The sequence below is a fragment of the Hyla sarda genome, chromosome 6, assembly GCF_029499605.1.
Source record: "Hyla sarda isolate aHylSar1 chromosome 6, aHylSar1.hap1, whole genome shotgun sequence".
NCBI lineage: Eukaryota > Metazoa > Chordata > Amphibia > Anura > Hylidae > Hyla > Hyla sarda.
The window spans coordinates 45,440,355-45,463,269 of record NC_079194.1 but is presented as its reverse complement, the minus strand read 5'-3'; the positions used below and the strand labels follow the sequence as shown (position 1 = coordinate 45,463,269).

The 22,915-nt window shown below is 43.5% G+C and overlaps 1 protein-coding gene and 1 long non-coding RNA gene across 7 annotated transcripts in view; one reads left to right on the top strand and one right to left on the bottom strand.

Annotated features, from left to right (window-relative positions):
• Positions 1-17,077, top strand: part of LOC130275521 (uncharacterized) — a 53,585-nt gene extending 36,508 nt beyond the window's left edge. The window contains exon 3 of one of the 2 annotated variants that reach the window (XR_008844811.1): positions 15,780-17,077. This is a non-coding gene — a long non-coding RNA (uncharacterized LOC130275521). Of the gene's footprint in view, positions 1-4,895; positions 5,017-15,779 lie in introns of those variants that run through there. The other variant, XR_008844810.1, reaches the window with a different exon arrangement.
• The window catches only part of DDR2 (discoidin domain receptor tyrosine kinase 2), a 106,954-nt gene continuing 88,260 nt past the window's right edge, over positions 4,222-22,915 (bottom strand). For all 5 annotated transcript variants that reach the window (XM_056523571.1, XM_056523570.1, XM_056523572.1 and 2 more), the window contains 6 exons: positions 21,534-21,754; positions 20,232-20,359; positions 11,998-12,189; positions 10,725-10,959; positions 9,952-10,101; positions 4,222-5,183 (listed from right to left, as the gene is read on the bottom strand). In XM_056523571.1, coding sequence (XP_056379546.1) covers positions 5,043-5,183; positions 9,952-10,101; positions 10,725-10,959; positions 11,998-12,189; positions 20,232-20,359; positions 21,534-21,754 — 1,067 coding nt within the window. In that variant the 3' untranslated portion in view covers positions 4,222-5,042. The remainder of the gene's footprint in view (positions 5,184-9,951; positions 10,102-10,724; positions 10,960-11,997; positions 12,190-20,231; positions 20,360-21,533; positions 21,755-22,915) is intronic.

Sequence of the window (22,915 nt, the reverse complement as noted above, 5' to 3'; positions counted from 1 at the left end):
ATGTCTGAATTGTCATGCGATTTTCTGCGATCGCTGACATGGGGGGGTCTCAGTACCCCCCTGGGCGACGTGCCGGGGTGCCTGCAGAATGATTTCAGTAGGCATCCTGGTCCGGTCCCCAACTGGCTAGCGGCGGGGAATCGGAATTCCTACGGGCGTATGCATACTCCCCACGTCCTTAAGGACTCGGGATGCAGGGCGTATGCATACGCCTGGCGTCCTGAACAGGTTAAAAAAGTCGGCCAAGCACACCCTAAATTTTTGTTTTTGATTTCGGCCCAAAATGTCCCTTTCAGTGCATCCCTACAAATAATCCTGACCTGCTGGATATCAGCTTTTTGGCCAAATCCTGAGGGTCTATTCACACGGCAGAATTTCCTCGAGCATAATTCCGCTTGAGGAATTCCTCCTCAAATGAAAGCCCAATACACTTTTATAGGAGTCCACACTCCCATTCACACTTCTGCAGAATTTCTTCTTGGATTCCACACCAATTCTGCACCAATTCAGCACAAAATCCACACAAGCGGATTTGTGTGAATAGACCCAGACTGATGACAACCCATTCTGGCCTATTCAGTGTGTGGAGTCTATCACAATTTTGTGTTTTTGTTTGTCCACATGCTTTTGAGGATTAACCACAGGTTCGCTGGAGGATTGAGATTTGTGGAGTTTCCTGGCCATGGACTCAAAATTTTAATGTTTTTGTTCACCCAACCTCTTAGTATCGGCTTTGTCTTTTGACATTGCCTCCATCATGCTGGAAAAGGCATTGTTCATTATCACTCCTGGATTGTCGGGAGAAGTTGCGCTTGGAAGATGTTTTGGCCACAACAGTAGATAGGTATTAGCCAGTGAAGAGAAAATAGCTGATACGGTTTCAATCTCTGTAGTTTTTATTTATTTTATATTATTAAAGAACAGTAAAAATCCACAAGTCCTTTAACAATCTATGTAAAATTACTATACTTTCTGCCAGTTAATTCTGTACATTTCTGTTCAAGCTAACATTACTACTATCTCGGCATAGTCAAATCTACAACAGAAATATCTGAAATAGCACGTGCAGCATTTTTACATCAATATGCACACGTTCGAAATATAGTACATTGTTTATAAACCTATAACACAGCAAACTTTTACAATGTTAACAAGCAAAACAGAAGGTTCCCTTTAAACATCCATTATATTTACATCAGCAAAACTCTTCTATTATACTGACCTCTGATTTTTGTCTGATTACTCTAAACTTAAAGGGGTAGTCCACTGCCCCAGTGTTCGGAACATTTTGCAGGCAGCGAGGGTCATGACATCACGGCCACACCCTTCGTGCCACCCCACTCCCATAGACTTGCATTGAGGGGGCGTGACATGGAGTCACGAGGGGTGTGGCCGTGGCATCATGACCCCCCCAGCCTGCATCCAGCGTTCGGAACAAAATGTTCCAAACGCTGGGGCAGTGGAGTAGCCCTTTAACAGTGGAAATATGATGAATATGAGAAAACTAAAAAGCATTACAGTGGCTAGATGTGATTAGAATATAGTAACACATGCCTGTATGATTTACTATACTGTTGTAGGTATCTTTCCATACATCTCAGCTTTACTTTTATTTCTGCAAACATGCAAGGTTATTTGTCGTAGCATGAACAGTAAAGAACCTACTAAAACATAAACAAAATGTTTGGTCTCGATTGATGTTAAAAATACATCAGGCATAAATTGCAATACTTCACACTTACTGCAGGCTGCTCAAGCTACAGGTGATCAGATATGTCTTGACGTGGAGAAAATTAGATATAGTGTTGGTGACATAGAGTTCACAGGAGCCTTTAGGGGCCCAGTGTGTGACACAGTGTGGAGAATACTTTATTCAGGGGCGTTTTTGTGTTATGAGCTTGGTTCTTGTTTTGTGTATTTATGTTATGAGCTTGGTTCTGGTTCTGTACTTATGGTTTTGGTATAGCTTTGTATTTGGATTTATGGTTCCATGGTTGAATTTATGAACTTTGTTCTGGTGCCGTATATATATGTACTGAGGTTACTTCTGGTGTGCTATTTGTTATAAGCTTGTTTTTTTGTGCTGTATGAGCTCATTTCTGGTATTGTGTTTATGTACAGAAGTTAGTTGGATAGTACTACAGTATCTACCAGTCTCTGATCTCCCCTTTATCTCTAATCTCCTTGAACATTTTGCCAACTTTTGCCTTATCCACAATCTTTCTGCTAATGCTATCCATGACCCCTTATAAACTGGTTTCCTCACTTAAAAAAAAACTTGTCCTTAAAGAGGTATTCCAGGCCAAAACTTTTTTTTATATATCAACTGGCTCCGGAAAGTCAAACAGATTTGTAAATTACTTCTATTAAAAAATCTTAATCCTTCCAATAGTTATTAGCTTCTGAAGTTGAGTTGTTGTTTTCTGTCTAACTGCTCTCTGATGACTCACGTCCCGGGAGCCGTGCAGTTCCTATGGGGATATTCTCCCATCATGCACAGCTCCCGGGACGTGACATCATCATTGAGCAGTTAGACAGAAAACTTCAGAAGCTAATAACTATTGGAAGGATTAAGATTTTTTTAATAGAAGTAATTTACAAATCTCTTTAACTTTCCGGAGCCAGTTGATATATATAAAAAAAGGTTTTGCCTGGAATACCCCTTTAAGAAATTATTTGAGACTATAGTGACCACCAAAAAGGCTACTACGTTCTATTGATTTTTACATTCTTCTCAGCAGTATTTGACACTGTAGATCTCAGTGTGCTTCACTCTACTGACCTTATAGATACTGCGGTCTTTTTCACATCTCTGACCATTTGTTCAGTGCATCATTTGTCTACCTTTATTTCTCATTTCTTTTTCCAGCAGATTTGGCTCTACACTCATGATACCCATGTATATACCTTTCCCATGATATGATCCCTCCATCACTACAAATCAGGATCTACATATTTCAAAATCTCAGCTTCTTGTGCTCTACCTTAACCTTACATTTCCATCTTGGGGTTACATTAGATGTGTCCGTCACTTCCTTTATTCTGCACCTGTAAAACATTTCCAGAATCCATATTTTTCTTACTGTGAAAAGAACCCAAACTGTTTTGTTTCCCCCACATATTTCCACCTCGATTACTATAACCCATCACTAATCCAGTTTGTCTTGCAGCAGCAAGGCTCAGATTTCTGTGTTCAGCTGCTACATTGACGCCTCTACCTTGTGCCTGTAACTGCATTAATACCTATTCACTTTATAATACAATTTAAACCTACCCAGAAAGCCTTCCACAGCACTGTACCTCCCTATATAGTTTCCCTCACTGCTGTCTACCATCCTACTATGTTCACCAAAAGATCTAAGAATAACTTACTCTGTAATCCAAATTTCCCATTCTAATTGAGACTTTACTTATACTGCACCATTTATCCAGAATGCTTTACCCCAGACAGTCCCACCAAAATTTTAAGCATATCCTTTACACATATTTTTTGGACAGTCCTTTCACATTCCTTAAAGTGTACCTGTCATTTCAGGTGACTTTTAAGGATAAGCTGTCCTGTCTGTGTTCATGAGAAGCAGCACTAATTCTTGCCATTATACAACTTCGGCTCTGCAGGCTTCATCGAGAATTTGCAGTTCTCCCAGAGATGATGGGTGGAGCTCTCTCTTCCTCCCTACATAGATTTGTATTGCTTGTCTTGCAGACACTGGACATAGCTGAGCTGATTTTCAGAGAATATTTGAGAAGCAGGAAGGAGGAGGTTGCTTAAAGGACAACTTTAGTGCAAGACTTTTATATATTCCTGTTCCCGAACCTCAAAAATAAACAAAATAAACCTTAACATACCTTCCTACGTGCCCCGTTTGTCCGGCACAGGCCTCACGGTCCAGCGGTGCTAACCTCATTCAACTTCCTGGGAACGGGGATGCCGCAGAGCCGTAGGTGTATCACCGGCTGCGGCAGTGTTCCGCCCCGGCCGGTGATAGGCTGAGCCCACTGTCATGTAAGAAGCCGGCCAGAGCTCCTTACATGACAGTGGGCTCAGCCTATCACCGGCCGGGGCAGGACAACGCTGCGGCCGGTGATACGCCGACGGCTCTGCTGTCCCCAGGAAGTTGAATGAGGTTATCACCGCTGGACCGTGAGGCCTGTGCCGGACCAACGGGGGCACATAGGAAGGTATGTTAAAGTTTATTTTGTTTATTATTGAGGCCCGGCACAGGAATATATAAAAGTCTTGCACTACAGTTGTCCTTTAATAACAGCGGGGGTCCCCTATCCTTTGGATAAGATATCTAGGGGTGGAGTACCCCTTTAAAATACAGACCTGTAGCTGTAAATAGCTGCCTTAACATAGGCAGCATATTCAGCTAACCGATTCACTTCATAAGAAGAAAAACTAAAGTAACTATATTATGCCATAAAACATACATATATATAGCTAATAAAATACTATTTACATATTAAGCATTATCAAAAGGATATATTTATAAAAACATAAAACACAGTTAAATTGATCCTCCAGTTTCTATCAAGCGATCATCAAATTTAACATAGTTATAAATAAGTCATTTACTTCCCTGCATTGTTTGTTCCTACTTTTAATAGGGACACTTTTATAGGCACCTATGGAAAGCTGTAGCTCTAACCTATTGTAGCAGAAGTGATATGGCCATCACATACTACCACTGGATATGAGAATATAAATTACTGGAGAAACAAAAATTCCTGATATGTTTTGTAGCTTTTAGAATGATTATCGTAAAAGTTTAAAAAACCAAACAAAAACGATTTAAATATGTAATAACAACAACAAACACTTGCAATGCGCTTTTCTCACATGGTACTGGAAGCACATGTAAACAGATTATTCACAATTGATGGCTTTCCAGGTGACAAATATATGTGCTCAGCTGAAAGTCCACAAGGAAAGGAAACATCTAAAGATTCCAGATTTGTGTTTGATGTAGGTGTGGTGAAAGTCTGAGGCACATTTCTTGAAGACTTGCCTGATGGTTACTTAATGACTATGACAATCATCAGTCCTCTAAATCGGGGTCTGGCTGCAAAAGTTGATAAATTTCTTGAAAGCTTGGCCGGTCTTTGGTTTCTCTGCGCCAACAACTCAACATGAGCTTATAAACCTTATCCGGACAAATGTCTGGTTGAGGGAGGTATACCTGGCAAGATAGAAAGTCAGATAACATAACTACGCCTGTACTATATTTATTGTCATTATTAAAGATGTTTTCTTAGGGCCTATGCTTAGGGCCCTTTGTGACCGACTGATGATCTAAATGCCAACCTAGTAGATTGCCACTCAGGTAAGGAGCCTTTTACACGGCTCAATCATAACATAGTCTCTGGAGTATTCATGAGGCCCTTTAATTTCAACATTGTTTCATCCCTCATTTCCATGGGGCGATGTGCAGCCAACTATTGATAATTTGTAAGCTTGCATAAATGATAGAATTGGTTTTTATGTAAAAATTTTCTTACAAATGTTCATTTGGCCAATAATTATCCAATGTAAAGGCTCTTTAGGATAGGCAAACAATATCAGATTGGTGAGGACCCAAGTCCCGGCACTCCCACCCATAATCCTCTTCCTTATTTTACCATGCACAGTGCCATACATGTGTATTGCGGCTGGCTCCATCTCATATACCCAAAACAATACTCTCGTGGAAACAAATTATTTAGATGGAGGTATTTCCACACTACCTCTGGTATTATTGCCCTGGGTGTAATGGGGACTTTAAACAATCAAAATGTACAAAAACACAGCCATTAGGTTGACAGATATAAAATATAACTTTTACTAGTTTAGATTAAAAAGATGTAAAATTACATAAATACAATTGTGGCAGAAAACAGGACAGAACACCACAGTGATATAATGATACCTAAACACAATTGTTTGCACAGGGAGCTTATGATGGTGTGACCATAGCAAGATAAATCACAAGGAGGGGAAAGGATAACAGGTCAGCCACCCTAATATGATAATATACAATCTTTCCCTACCTAACTAGTAGAGACCCTGCCTACACTAAGTGTGGATAGGGATAGGAATACAATATGGCTCCCTCAGCAAATAAACCCAAAAACAAATATAAAGTTGAATAATGCAGAATGTTGGGAAAAAAAATACACTGAAAAAAAAAATCTCATACTCCTATTCCAACGCGTTTCTCTCAGAGATAATAATTGAGTTCTTCAGGGATAGAGGAGACATTAAACAGTGACATAACAGATACTCATAGATAGAGAACAACATATGACAAACAGACAGTTGGATCAGAACATCATAAAGGGCTACACAACATGAATGGAGACTGTTACTAGGGCTGGGCGGTATACCGGTTCATACCGAATACCGACATTTTTGTGCTGCACGATGTGAATTTTAACCCATACCGGTTGGGCCCCTCCCCCTCGGGAATGAATGAATGAGCCCAGCGATGCGCTGTCCCCACATCGGAGAACTAATCACAAGTCACCCGTGAGCGCTGTTCTGCCCCCCAATTAATTATCAGCCCAGCGCTGTCCCCATCGGGGTAAATACTGATATGTCACCCGCATGCGCTGCCCTCCTCATCCTCATGTTTGTTGCGGCCGCCGGCGCTGACACTCTATACCAGTGGTCTTCAACCTGCCGACCTCCAGATGTTGCAAAACTACAACTCTCAGCATGGCCGGACAGCCGTTGGCTGTCCGGGCATGCTGGGAGTTGTAGTTTTGCAACATCTGGAGGTCGGCAGGTTGAAGACCACTGCTCTATATTGTGTGGTATCCCTGTGCCCGGGCTGCAAAAAATAAACAAAATAAACTTTAACTCACCTCCCGTTGGTCCGGTACCGGCCTCATCTGCTTCCTAGGGAATGGAACGTCGGGCAGCCGTCAGCCTATCACCGGCCGCAGTGATGTTCCGCCTCGGCCGCTGATAGGCTGAGCCCACTGTCATGTAAGAAGCTGCCCAGAGCTTCTTACATGTCAGTGGTCTCAGCCTATCAGTGGCCGAGGCGGAACATCGCTGCGGCCGGTGATAGGCTGACGGCTGTCCGATATTCCCGGCCCTAGCGTAAGGCCGACGTCGGAACATGCGTGAGTTTATTTTGTTTACCTTGTGTCTGCGCCGGCGGCGGCAACAAACAGCACGAGGAGGGCAGCGGGTGACATGTGAGTATTTACCCCGATGGGGCAGCGCTGGGCTGATAATTAATTTTTGTTGGGGGGGGGGGGCAGAATAGCGCAGCGCTGGGCTGACAATTAATTTGGGGGGAAAGGAATACCGTTATATACCGTGGAACCGCCGAAAGTTACAAAAATACCGTTATACGCAGATTTGGTCATACCGCCCAGCCCTAACTGTTACTTAAACCTTCAACAAGTGATCTGTCACTAGATGCAATCAAATTAAATTAATGTCCACAGTATAAATAAAAATATAGGGTAACAAGAAAAATATAATCAGATATTGTAATCAATTTCATAGAATAGAACTCAATTCTCAAATAGTTGAGGGCAAGATTATTTAAGATAATTAGAATCAAGGTATCCAAGAGCAATAGGATTGCTGTCAGTACTGGAATTAAGGCAGATGAACCCTGGCTGATCCTAGGGAAATTAATGGACAACCAATAAATGGGAAATATAGTATGTCCATCTAATTCAATCTTGCCTAGTGATGAATATACAGTGACCCCGGGTGTCTCAGATGAAGCCATACCCGGACAACACACAGTATCAGATCAAGATTGTGTATATTATGACCATGTACTGTATGATGCTAGCAGTACATGATCCCAGTCTGGACATGAGCAGTGTATAGATGTTAATGGGATAAAAGAAGTGCCCCTCAGAGAAGGAGGATAACGGTCTAACAGACTGACTTGAAATCCCACATGGTTGCCGGAAGGCCGCGATGTCACTGTTTAAAGGAAATCTGTCACCAGTGTCACCTGCACTAACCTGTCGGTACTGACAGGTAGTGCAGGTGACACTGATGACAACGGTACTTACCTTGTCCAGTTCCGTGCAGGGGATCTCCGGTAATCTTCCCGTTTAGCTTCAGTTCCGGGCCGCTGCTGTTCTCTAGCAGTGGGACCCAGCAGAGAGCAGCAGCGGTGACATCACTAAGCTCCGCCCGTGCCCCAAGCCGGGCCCAGAGCTGAAGCTAACCAAGAAGATTACCGGAGATCCTCGCCACGGAATGGGACAAGGTGTACCGTTGTCATCAGTGTCACCTGCACTACCTGTCAGTACCGACAGGTTAGTGCAGGTGACACTGGTGACAGATTTTCTTTAATGTCTCCTCTATCCCTGAAGAACTCAATTATTATCTCTGAGAGAAACGCGTTGGAATAGGAGTATGAGACATTTTTTTCAGTGTATTTTTTTCCAACATTCTGTTTATTTGCTGAGGGAGCCATATTGCATCCCTATCCCTATCCACACTTAGTGTAGGCAGGGTCTCTACTAGTTAGGTAGGGAAAGATTGTATATTATCATATTAGGGTGGCTGACCTGTTATCCTTTCCCTCCTTGTGACTTATCTTGCTATGGTCACACCATCATAGGCTCCCTGTGCAAACAATTATATATAATATGTAATTTGACATCTTTTTAATCTAAACTAGTAAAAGTTATATTTTATATCTGTCAGCCTAATGGGTGTGTTTTTGTACATTTTGAGTGTTCCATCTCATATACCCAGCAACATTTCAAGTTAGAATACATATGGATGTGCAATAATTATTCTTATTTTCATAAGGTTGTTTCTTGGACATATTGATGCTTAGAATAGGCGATCAATATCAGATTGGTTTTACTATTCCTGGAACTGCCATCAATCCTCTGCTTCATTGTTCACCAGGCACAGCTCCATACATTTGTGCCTGGTATTACAGCTCTATCCCATATATTTGAATGGGACAGGTCTGCACACAGCTGTGATAATCTTCCAGGTATAAAATGTACATGCCTAGAGGACACCACACTTGACAAAATGTTACAACCCCTTATAGCCAGCTGAATGGTGGGAGTGGCAGGTGTTGGGGCCCTAACTCCAATAAAGATTACCATACATATTAGAACAATACTGGTCCAACCTGCCAAGTTGTGATTGATCCTCTAATGTTTATAGGGGACTACCCTTGAAGAATAAAACAGAGATAAGGGGAATATGTCTTTATATCTTAAGCTAACTTAACATACTGGCCCTCATTTACTAAGGCTACTTTCACACTACAGTTGTGCCCCATTGAGAATGGCCTTTAAGTTCTTTTTTTTTTTTTTTACTTTAACGCCTCTTATTTGGAGGGAGCACAACGGGCAACAACAGGTCCGGATGGACCTCATTATAGTCAATAGGATCCATCGGGCGCCATTGTTTTGTAACGGGAGAAAAAGACGGCGCTTGCAGTATTTTTTCTCCCGCTATTCTCCCCGGGTTCCCAGACGGCCGTCACACTGCTGCGTCTTAACCGCAGTGTGAAAGGGGCCTAAGAGTGTTGGGTTTTTACTAGAGTGAAATGTTGTTTCTGAAAATTTTCTGACCAGCTATTTCTAGGTCGAAATTGTCAACCGTTTATTCACAGGATTTTCTGTGAATTCAATAGTAAATAGGTTGTGTTGTGAAACCACGCCCCTTTCCTGACCGGCCACACCCGATATTCGATTTTCAGAACCCAATGTCAGGTTTGTCTGATTTTCCTGTTGCACACTGGTGGCGACATGTTGCAGACAGTATGCACCAAAATAACTTGAAATAACACGACAAAAACTAGTCGTAGTAAATGAGGGCCTGTGTTGTATTATTTGTATGTTTAAAATGACACCCATTGTAAATCTCATGGACTCCAGAATTAACACATGTATTCGTCTATAAAAGAAATTATACAATAATACTGATCTGAAAAAGTACACAAGGTTACCAATATATACCTGTTTCCCTTGTTCTCGAAAAAACTCTCCAGTGTTCTCAATCACTTGCTCGTCTGACATCTCGCTATATGGTTGTTCTTGACAGAAAGTCAACATCTCCCATAAAGTCACTGCAAATGCCCACACATCACTGGCGGTGGTGAATTTTCCCTACATAATTATAAACGTTAGTGGATCTATATATTTGTATGAACGCAATGGTCACATTATTAAATATGCCTGCCCTTTATTGAAAATACAAGTACAAATATGTGGTAGTAACCAAGGTTGTTTCTAAGGTCACCTAAGAAGCTGGCCTTTCAACATATAGGGCGGAAGATGCCAATGCAAACTCCCTGAGTTTTCCTTAAAGGGGTACTCCACTGCCTCAGCGCTCAGGGGCTCGTGACGCCACGGCCATGCCCCCTTGTGACATCACACCACACCCCCTCAATGCAAGGGGGCATGCCTGTGACATCACCAACCCCCAGCGCCCGCATTCAGCATTTTATAACAAAATGTCCCGAGTGCTGAGGCCATGGAGTACCCCTTTTAATGACTATTGTTAAAGAAGATGAATGTCAGAAGACAATTTCTACCGAGAAGAACTTATAGATCTACACAAAGATCTAAATTTAGGATCGATCATCAATATTGGATTGTTGGAATTTCTACAATGAGTTAAAATAATTTGATTTTAGTTTTTATTCCTTAGGGGTGTCTACAAAAATGTGCTTTAAAATAACAGAATATAAAAAAATAAATAAATAAATAAATAAAATGGCTTAACTCACCATTAAAATACTCTCCCAAGACATCCATCTAATCGGAAGCACGGCTCTCCCCTGAATTCTGTAGTAATCCCCACTATACAGATTCCGACTCATTCCAAAATCAGCTATTTTGATTGTGTAATTTCTACCAACCAGGCAGTTCCGTGTTGCAAGGTCTCGATGCACAAAATTAAGAGATGAGAGGTATTTCATGCCAGAAGCGATCTGTGCCGCCATATATCTGAGGTCTGTGTAACTGGAGAAACAAATTTATGTGGGTAGAATAAGTGATATTGAGAACACTGATACTCATGGCATTTACATTATATATATATATATATATATATATATATATATATATATATATATATATATATATATTCTCTGTGTATGGTTGTTTTTTTTAAAATAATTTTACAGTAGGAGTACGGTAAACCTCTGTCTATGAAGCCAAGTGTCTCCCCGAACTCTAAGGGGCACCCTTTACCATTAGTGCACTAACAGAGATCTCAACATATAAACAAATAAAATAGTTGTATGCCATACAAATACATGTAAATCACATAGCATTTGAGCTTAGTTTTGTATTCTGGAGAGGAGAGAGCAGGGATACAGATGGAATAAGGCCAAAACAGAACCCAGCAGCTTGCATTAAAGGGGTACTACGATGGAAAACATTTTTTTTTTAATCAACTGGTGCAAGAAAGTTAAACAGATTTGTAAATTACTTCTATTTAAAAATCCTAATTGTTCCAGTACTTATCAGATGCTGTAAACTACAGAGGAAATTCTTTTCTTTTTGAATTTCCTTTCTGTCTGACCACAGTGCTCTCTGCTGACACCTCTGTCCTTGTCAGGAACTGTCCAGATTAGAAGCAAATCTCCATAGCAAATGTATCCTGCTCTGGACAGAGGTGTCAGCAGAGAGCACTATGGTCAGACTGGAAAGAAATTCAAAAAGAAAAGAACTTCCTGTGGAGCATACAGCATCTGATAAGTACTGGAAGGATTAAGATTTTTAAATAGAAGTAATTTACAAATCTAACTTTTTGACACTAGTTGATTAAAAAAAATAAAATAAAAAATTATATATATATATATATATAGTTTTCCACCAGAGTACCCCTTTAAAAAGTATGTACATGCAAACTGCAGACGCAAATTCGTAGAGAACGTATAGTGCAAGCCCAATACAAATCTGTTTAATGCAAAAAAAAAAAAAGTTGGTTCAAAGTGTCCATAACCTTAAAAAAGCTAGGCCATAGTGTTACTTCCAACAGGAGTAAAAACTTACTTGATATTTACTGTCGCACTGAGGGGTTCTTTCTCTGCTTGATGACGTGAAAGGAACTGGTTAAGGTCCCCATTTTCCATATACTCTGTTATCATACACAAAGGGTCCTCTGCAATGCACACGGCCAGCAGGCGGATAATATTAGGATCCTTTAACCTGGACATTATCTTAATCTCCTTTAGGAAATCATTTCTGCAAAACAGTAAAATAAAATTACATGTCTCCAAAGCATTCCTTGCTCTTTAAATTGGTAAATTGTTTCTTGATGTGTTTTTTGTGTTTAAATCTTCTCTTAAATCTGTTGCCTGATCACTAAACGTCAAAATCTATGGTATATGCTTGCATCTCATCCAGGAATTAATGCACAGGAGGTTTTACCTACCTAATACCTGGGGGGGGGGGGGGGGGGAAGCAACAAAGGAGGAAGCTTTTGTCCTCATATCCCATCCTCAAATCCTCCCCTCTTATCTCCTCCTCATATCCCAACCCCAAATCCCCTCCTCATATGCCGACCTCATATCCTGTCCTCATATCTCAACCTCATATTCCGTCCTCATATCCCCATCTTGTATTCTATCCCTATATCCCATCCCCATGTCCCGTCCCCATATCCTGTTCCCATATTCCGACCTCATATCACGTCCTCATATCCCGTCCCCATGTCCGACCTTTATCCAAACCTCATATCCCATCCCCATATCCTGTAACCATATCCCGTCCCCATATCCTGTAACCATATCCCGTCCCCATATCCTGTCCCCATATCCCAACCTCATATTCCGTCCCCATATCCCGTCCCCATATTCCGTAACCATATGCCGTCCCCATATCCCAACCACATATTCCGTCCCTATATCCCATCCCCATATGCTGCCCCCATATCCCATCCCCATATCCCGTCTCCATATCCCGACCTCATATCCCGTCCTCATTTCTACCCCTCATATCCTGTCCTCTGGGTTGTGATGAAGATATTGTAAGATGAAAATAAAAGGAGTGAGGCTGGGTGTGTATTTGCAAGATGGAGTATGGAATGCGGGGAGGGTGTGGCTTTCCAGCGGGACTGACGCATTCACCAGGAGATGCAGAGCGGAGCTTGTGGAGTAAGGTGCCGGAAGTTCCATTTACTTGTATGGGACTTAAAGCAAAAAAACCCCATCCTTCACATATGGGGGTAGGTTAGGGTTAATTTAACTATTAGATATTTTTATTTGACATATAAGTAACATGTGGCCAAGTTTCATGTTAATATCTTTAGCTTTTTGAAAGTGATGCTGGAACATGCACACATACATACACACATACATACACACTGGCCCTGATTTACTAAGAGTGTTGTGTAGTTTTCTTTGTGGTTTTTAATTCCATACAGTTTTTTTCCACTGTATTTGTTAACAATTTTTTCTTACACATGCTCTGATCTGTAGAGTTTACCTCAGCTCAAATCCACCACATTTTCTGTGGAAACCTTAAAAAATATGTTGGGTTTTTGTAAAGATGTCGGGAACACGCCCCTTTTCTGTGTCCATGCCCCAACAGACACGCCCTTTTTGGGGTTTTCTCAGTAAAATGGAGAGTTGGTCGGGTTTTTCCTTTCAGGCACAGACAGAATTCTGGCACAATGAGACAGAACTCTGGTGCAAATTCCAGCACAGACAGAATTTCTGGCACAATGCGCCAGAATCTGGCGCACAACCTGAAAAACATGTCGGGTTTACAATAGTAAATCAAGGCCATTGTGTTTTATATATATAGATGGACACAGAATAGGCCCGACCTCTAACTGTCTTTCTGAAACCAGTTTGTATCTGTATCCATTGAAAAAGATATTAAAGGGGTACTCCGCTGCTCAGTGTTTGGAACAAACTGTTCGAACGCTGGAGCCTACGTCAGGTGCTTGTGACGTCATAGACCAGCCCCCCTCATTACATCACACCCTGCCCCCTCAATGCAAGTTCATGGGAGGGGGTGTGACAGCCACGAGGGGCGGAGCTATGATGTCACGAGCTCCCACCACCGGAACAGTTTGTTCCAAATGCTGAGCAGCGGAATACCCCTTTAAAGGGGTTGTCTCATTACATGTTTTTTTTACGGCCATCGCCACCTCTGGCCTGTTTGCAGCTGCTGCAGTTGGTCGGGAAAGCAAGAAGCAATCGAAGCGGGAAGTTGAGCAATGTGTGTAACTCCCATTGACTTTTATAGGAGTTATGCAGATGCCTACTCCGCTATTCTGTTTACTTAAAGGGGTTATCCAGCAAAAGGTGATCTTAGTACGTACCTGGCAGACAGTAATGGACATGCTTAGGAAGGATCTGCGCTTGTCTTGGGGCTAAATGGCTATGTTGTGAGATTACCATAACACTGTGGCTAGCTTTTTGTGAACTTGTATTTCCTGTTTGACTTATGTTTTTTTGACTACAAATCCCACAATGCCATTTTCCTCGCTCTCACACATCAGTCACCACACCCATTGAAACAAATGACCTGTGGTTTTCAATCAGGGTGCCTACAGCTGTTGCATTAGTTGCAGATTGATCCCTCCACTCATTGAAGCAGACAGGCTCCCTGTCATCAGCTGACTAGTGAGTCTGGTCTCAGCTGCATTGCAAGCTGGAAAAAATCCGAGACAACAGTCATTTTGTATGCTGGTAAAAATAAATAGTGGGGTGAAAATCACGGAAGAATTGTGAGAAAACCATCACACACAGGTACAGACACTATATTGTGAACTACACTAACTTTACAGCCCCTGTAGCATAGTCAAATAAAAAAAAATCCTGGAATACCCCTTTAACTCCAGGAGTTACCGTATATACTCGAGTATAAGCCAAGTTTTTCAGCATGTTGGGATTTGGTGGGCCGGGCCGTCTATCTTCTCCTAGTAGCTGCAGGGACCATCTGCCTTCGGGTGGGGAGGGTGAGCCGTTCCGGGCCATCCATCTTCACCGGGAGGCCCTCTTCTCCGCTCTGGGCCGGCCCCGAACTAGTGACACTGCATTGACGCTGCCGTGCTGGGACATCCTTGTGCAGGGACGCCCTTGACGTCACGGACGTCTGCTGCGCACGGACGTCCCAGCACGGCGGCGTCAATGCAGCGTCACTAGTCCCGGAGCAGAGAAGAGGGCCTCCCCGTGAAGATGGACGGCCCGGACCGACTCACCCTCCCCACCGGAATGCGGACGGTCCCTGCAGCTACTAGGCAACAGGACCGAGAGAACTGGGGAGGTGAGTAGACAACAAGGGGGCCTGTATGATGACGGAGGGGGTAGTCTGGATGATGACAGGGAGGGAGGTTTGACAGGGGGGGATGATGACGGGGGGATGATGATGGGGGTCTGGATGATGACAGGGGATGTTGGCAGGAGGTGATGATGACGGGGGGTCTGGATGATGACAGGAGGTGATGACGACGGGGGGTCTGGAAGATGACAGGAGGTGATGATGACAGGGGGGATCTGGATGATGACAGGAGGTGATGATGATAGGGGGGTCTGGATGATGACAGGAGGTGATGATGACAGGGGGGGGGTCTGGATGATGACACCGGGGGATGATGTATTTCCCACCCTAGGCTTATACTCAAGTCAATAAGTTTTCCCAGCTTTTTGGGGTGAAATTAGGGGCCTCGGTTTATATTCGGGTCGGCTTATACTCGAGTATATACGGTACCTAAACAGCTTTCCTGTTTGCATGGACCAGTAAAGGGCAGATAAAGCCAAGTAACAAGTTGTAGTAATGTAAAAAAAGGAAACGGTTGACACCTCGTGTATTTCCCTTGGCAGGTGGAACAAAACTAGTTGTTGGGGCTACCGACGCATCTAGTGGTTGGCCGCTCGCCTCAAAGCACTAGGACATGCGCTTATCACCCTAATATTCTAGGGTACCACAAAGTCACACCGCTGCTGAAGCCGGGAGGCCGCAGGAAGCAGGGGAGAACCCAATCCTAGAATAGTTGCAGAAGGAGACGAAGGAAGAAGACCAGGCGCTGCTGATACTTGACCCAAGAATGTGGACGGAGGCAGAATTGGATATAAAAGATCCCTCGGCAGGTTTAAGCGTTTCAAGTGAAACACCCTCTTCCTCAGGTCTAGTTACAATAGGCACAGTAGGGTATAAATAGTGTGAAGAGTGGGAAAATTGGCGCCAAAGAACAAGTGGGCGAAGCTACAGGTGAATCCAAAAGAGGAAGTGTCAGTAAGTTACATAAATATTCAGCAAAATAGTTGTAAACATACATGCACGCATTACTAAAGGCATACCGCGTGGTACATATGACTGCTTCAGCTGCCGCTGGATAGCCGTTTAATGTTCCTCGTGTGCTCCGGTGAGTGTCACTCACTTGTCCCCGACATTCCGGACCGTCCTCTTCATGCTCCGCTGCATGGCCGTCGCTCTCCTTCGTCGTCATCATGTCACCGCGCACGCTATCCCATCATCCTGTGGCGTGCGCAGCGACATTATGATGTTGATGGAGAGCGACGATCCAGGGCGGTGGTGACGGGCCAGAGCGGCGGGGACATGATGATGGCGATGGAGATGGACGACCCAGGGCAGCGGTGACGGTCCGTAGCAGCAGGGACACCCCGGGGACGTGATGACGGCAATGGAGCGAGACGATCCAGGGCAGCAGTGACGGTCCAGAGCGGTGGGGACACATGAGTATAACTTTGTATATTATTATTGCACGGATCCTTCAACAAACAACAAATTCAAGTAACGATGGTGCATTTGGAACAAATTACCATCGTATGTTGAGGGATCACTTTATTTGTTTGTTATGTTATTCAATAAAGTGGTCCCTGCCTCCGTCCACATTTTTGGGTCATGTATCCGCAGCACCTGGGCTTATAGGTCTTCTTCCTTTGTCTCCTTCTGCAAGTAACAAGATGGGACAGGAGGGATTCCAGTATTTCATAAAAACTGATATGGGGCTGGAGAAAAATAGAAAACATTCTTACCAAGCCCTAGTCCCCTGCAGCTCCCATTTGCCCAGTCTTTTCTTGTGTGTCTGCTTCTGAGACAAGCGGTCAGAGCAGGTCCTGCCAGCTCAGCTAATGACTTGCTCAGCACCATATTACTTTGTATGAAGCACTGGAAACCCATAGAAACACACATAATTTATTACCCTAACCCTTAAAAATTCTGTACAGAATTGTCCCAAATATATTTTGTGTGAAAATGTGTGTTCAAAAATTAAATAAACACAATAATATGTGTCGAATTAACACAAAAGTATGTCTACAGATTAGCTTTAGTGGGTTTTACATGAGGTGTGGTTTGCAATAGAAATCAGATTTAAGACTGACAAACAAAAGAAAAACAAGATCAGCAGAAACAATGCAACCAGATATGTGAACACAACCTTACATTTGTCCTGATTTTAGCACAGCACCACCTTAAAGGGTTATTCCGCTGCTCAGTGTTCAGAACAAAATGTTTCGAATGCTTAGAGCCGCTGCCGGGAGCTCATGACGTCAAAGACCCGCCCCTCATTATGTCACACCCCGCCCCCTCAATGCAAGTCTGTGGGAGGGGGCGTGACAGCTGCCATGGCCCCTCTCATAGACTTGCATTGAGGGGGTGGGGTGTGACGTCATGAGGGGGCAGGGCTATGACATCATGAGCTCCCGGTGCCGGATCTAAGCATTCAGAACATTTTGTTCCAAACGCTGAGCAGCGGCGTACCCCTTTAAGCTAATTACATAGCTAATTTCATAATACAACTGCATTTTTTTTAACTAGCCTTAGCAGGTGCAGTTGTTCCCCTACCTCCAAACGCTAATCATAGCAGTTTTTCCCCTTTTCCCCAAGGTGTATAAAGCTTCCCCCTTTCCTTACTTTCGTCACAGTATTACTCTCAAGAGCCTAGTCTCCCCCCCCCATAAGTGACCACAGTATTATCTTCATGTGCCTAAAGAAATTACAATAGTGTATTAACCACAGTGCCCTTTCATATAGTCCTTTTTCAGTAGCCACTCCACCCTTTATGGCAGTAGTCACAGTAATTACTGTCCCACTATCCCCAGTAATGGCAGCAGTGCCTTTTCCTAGTAATCACAATGTTGCCCCCTTCCTTAGTGATCATTCCCCCATGACAAGTATTAACTAAAGCTACTGAACTAGTGTTTAAATTACAAATATACTTGCAGTTCAGTGAACAGTAGACCTCAATCGGTTTGAATACAACTGGCCATTCTTACTTGTTGGCCATTTTGCATTTTCTTCTTTCAGAGCTGCTTCCACAAATTATCTTAAGGACATTTCGCTTTCTTACTTTTTCAAGTCTATGTGCTCTTTCTTCTTCAAGTTCTTCAATTGGCACTGTCAGATACAAAAACTTTTTTTTTACATGTTGGCAAACCAATAACCTTTCTAATATACTTTATAAGAAAATTTTATTAAATTTTTATAGAAATCATGGTTTATAAAACCATGGCTTTGTCCAAGTTGAAGCACAGGCATGGACAAAGTCCAGTAAGTGAGGGTGGGCTAGAAATCCTCTGTGCTCTCTCCTATCTGATAGGACTCCTCTGTGCTCTCTCCTATCTGATCGGACTCCTCTGTGCTCTCTCTTGTCTGATAGGACTCCTCTGTGCTCTTTCCTGTCTGATAGTACTCCTCTGTGCTCTCTCCTGTCTGATAGGACTCCTCTGTGCTCTCTCTTGTCTGATAGCACTCCTCTGTGCTCTCTCCTGTCTGATAGCACTCCTCTGTGCTCTCTCCTGTCTGATAGGACTCCTCTGTGCTATCAGACAGGAGAGAGCACAGAGGAGTGCTATCAGACAGGAGAGAGCACAGATGAGTCCTATCAGACAGGAGAGAGCACAGAGGAGTACTATCATACAGGAGAGAGCAGAGAGGAGTCCTATCAGACAGAAGAGAGCACAGAGGAGTGCTATCAGACAGGAGAGAGCACAGAGGAGTGCTATCAGACAGGAGAGAGCACAGTAGAGTACTATCAGACAGGAGAGAGCACAGAGGAGTCCTATCAGACAAGAGAGAGCACAGAGGTGTCCTATCAGACAGGAGAGAGCACAGAGGAGTACTATCAGACTGGGGAGAGCACAGAGGAGTACTATCAGACAGGAGAGAGCACAGAGGAGTACTATCAGACAGGAGAGAGCACAGGAGCACAGAGGAGTACTATCAGACAGGAGAGAGCACAGAGGAGTCCTTTCAGACAAGAGAGAGCACAGAGGAGTGTTATCAGACAGGAGAGAGCACAGAGGAGTGCTATCGGATAGGAAAGAGCACAGAGGAGTGCTATCAGACAGGAGAGAGCACAGAGGAGTACTATCAGACAGGAGAGAGCACAGAGGAGTACTATCAGACAGTAGAGAGCACAGAGGAGTGCTATCAGACAAGAGAGAGAATAGAGGAGTGCTTTCAGACAGGAGTGAGCACCGAGGAGTGCTATCAGATAGGAGAGAGCACAGAGGAGTGCTATCAGATAGAGGAATGCTATCAGACAGGAGAGCACAGAGGAGTCCTATCAGACAGGCGAGAGCACAGAGGAGTACTATCAGATAGGAGAGAGCACAGAGGAGTACTATCAGACAGGTGAGAGCACAGAGGAGTACTGTCAGACAGGAAAGAGCACCGAGGACTGCTTTCAGAAAGGAGAGAGCACAGAGGAGTGCTAGCCCACCCTCACTTACTGGTCTTTGTCTATGCCTGTGCTTCAGCTTGGACAAAGCCATTTTCTTATGAAGTATATTAGAAAGGTTAATATTTTTGCCAAGATGTACAACATATAAAAAGTTTTTGAATCTGACAGTGCCCATTTCAGCTTATCTTGCCACACATTTTTTTTAACCATTTGTTCATGGGATTGCTTTTTCATTGCTTTTTTTGAGGCATTGTTGAATGTTCACACTTCAACCATGTCCATTTTACACTATGTTTGTTCTTAAAGAGAGACATTGTGTGCATGCTCATAAACGTGGCTCGCAGACGCAGCAACAGATGTTGCATAAAACTGTTGCAAATTCCTGTAATGTAAAACGGATTTAAACTGCATGGCCCTTTTGGACAGACTCGCAGTGTTATTAGAACATATCAAAATGGTCATGCCATTTTTCTTAACTGATTTTAACCAAATTTAATTGGGTTGTGTATCCACTCTTTATATGTTATGGTCAAACAGTTCGGTCTATTACTATGAAGAACACTGTAAATATGGGAGGAATAGTTATTAAGAGACTTGGTTCCAATTCTTATGCCTGTTTACTGACCTGGCATTCTTGTTGGCATCTGCTCTGAGCATTTTTACAGCCACAAGAGTGGGCTGACCAATGCTTGTGTCCAAAATCAAGTCTTTGTCTAGAAAGGCCTCTACCCCCTCTGCTTCACAGAGATGAACCTGCAAAGATGCATTGCAACATTTAAAACTTTTCATAAATGAGGATTCATATTTTTGATTCAATCCAGAGACTGGCACTAAGCAAAATTCTTTCTATGTCTCTTTACATTTGTCCTTTTCATACATTCATACTGCACAGCCTAGCACAATGTGTAGAGGTTGTACAGTCTACTAAATGCAAACCAATGTATTATGACCCCAAAGGCAGGACAGTGTTTATATCACTATTCACCACGTGCAATAGTAATTTAATGTACCTGTGTTAGGAGGCTTCATGTGATCTAGACACATTGGATTAAAGGGGTACTCTGGCCCCTAGACATCTTATCCCTTAAAGGATAGGGGATAAGTTGTCTGATCATGGGGGTCCTGCCGCTGGGACCCCCTGCAATCTCCCTGCAGCACCCGGCATTCGTCCAGAATGCTGGCTGCGGCGCCGGAAGCTCTTGACGTCAAGACCATGCTCCTTGTGATGTCACACCACTCCCCCTAGATGCAAGTCTATGGCTGTCACGCCCCCTCCCATAGACTTGCATTGAGAGGCAGGGAGTGACATCACTAGGGGGGCGTGGCCGTGACATCATGAGCCTCTGGCGTCACATCGCTAGTAACTGGATGACTGGGGTGCCGCAGCACAGATTCCCGGGGGTTCCAGCAGCAGGACCCCCCGTGATCAGACATCTTATCCCCTATCCTTTGGATAAGGGATAAGATGTCTAGGGGCGAAGTACCCCTCTAATGCTGGCTTGATCTGATAATTTCGGTGGAACCAGCCAACCATCTAATATTGTGTATGGTGGCCTCCTTACACTGGGCTCCAGATGTTGGGGAACAGTAGGATATGGATGTTAAATATCCCCAATTGTTTTGTTCTAAAGGAAGATAAGGTGCCACCAGAGGTGTCTGGTAGTGGCCTATTCTCCTCAGAACACTTTATACATTTGGTTGAGAACAGTGTATGGGGGATTGGGAAGAGATAGCTGTGAACCAATGACCTTATATGTCAGTCAACTATCTAATGTAAATGGCCAGTCTGACTGAAACAATCAACTGGCTTGAAATATCAGAGCATTTCTTTGTGAGTGTGGAGCGGGGGCGATAATTTAGACTTTGATTTAATTCATAGGTCTTTAGGACCTGTAAAGTGTTTATATGCAAACAGAAAAATACTGACCTCTCCAAACTGACCTTCTCCAAGCTTCTCTTTAAAAGCTAAATGCTTTCTTGGAAATTCTTCCACTGCCACCTCTTTACCAGATAGGAGATCCATTGTGATTGCTGGAACAGAGTAGGTGTTGCCCCCAGTGACTCCTTGCAAATTCACTATATCAGCCTCAGCATAGTGAGGAACACCATCTGCATTTGTAGGTAGAGCAAGCTTTCCAGCAGAACATCCTGATAAAATAAATAATAGTGAAGTAGATTCAAATCTCTTGTAACATTTCTTCTACCTGAGACTGCCTGATGGCATCTGGAGGCTTACAGACTAAGCCTATGCCAGTTGGCTATCTCCACAAGGAGAAACATTATACTTTAAAGCGCAACTGTTATGAACTTGGGGCTATATAACCTACACACAGCCTTTGTACTGTGTGCAGATTGTGTCTACAGTAGTGTTTTTTACCTTAGTTCTCTCTGCTTATATCACCGTTTTTGATAGCAGCCGCACACAGACGGATAGGCGTGGCGCAAGGTTCGCTATGCCCCGCCGCTGACACGCCTATCATCTGTATGTCAGCGCTGGGACCACTGTCTGATTGACGCACAGGACCCAGCCCATGAGCATCTTAGCTTATCCCCCTTGCACGCCGCAGCGTGTTATCCTGGCAAGCGCTCGCTCTCTTTTTTTGGGGGTGATAAAAGCAGAGAGAAATAAGGTAAAAACACTACTGTAGACAAAATCTGATCACAGTACAAAGGCTGTGTGTAGGTTATATAGCCCCAAGTTCATGACAGTTGCACTTAAAAGGGGTACTCCAGCTGATCGCGGGGATCCGCTGCTGGGGACCCCCGCAATCTCTCATGCAGCACCCATCTGTCTCAGCTGCACGCAGTGCTGGAGGCTCCATGTCTGAAGCCTCAGCCCCGAGGACGTGAGGCTTCAGACACAGAGCCTCCAGCGCTGTGTGCAGCTGAGACAGGTGGGTGCTGCATGAGAGATTGCGGGGGTCCCGAGCAGCGGAACCCCGGGATCAGACATCTTATCCCCTATCCTTTGGATAGGGGATAAGATGTTTTAGGGCCAGAGTACCCCTTTAAGAGCTATGTTAAATGCTTCTCAACAAGCCAACCAGTTCCCTGCTCTATATTGACAATGGATAAGATCCCCTAAACAGTTGTTTATAGATGGGTGGAGATTTTGACTTTCCTACAAACCTTATTGATGTTTTAAGGGAATCTATTCTCTATATCATGCTCAGAGATGCAAACATGGGCAGATAACTAATGAGTAGATAAAACAAATGATACATGTGTCTTAGCTGATGGTTGCTTGCAAAGTTATGAACTCATGTTTAACTTTTGAGCCCAAGAGTCATAGAGGCTGTGCTGAGCTGC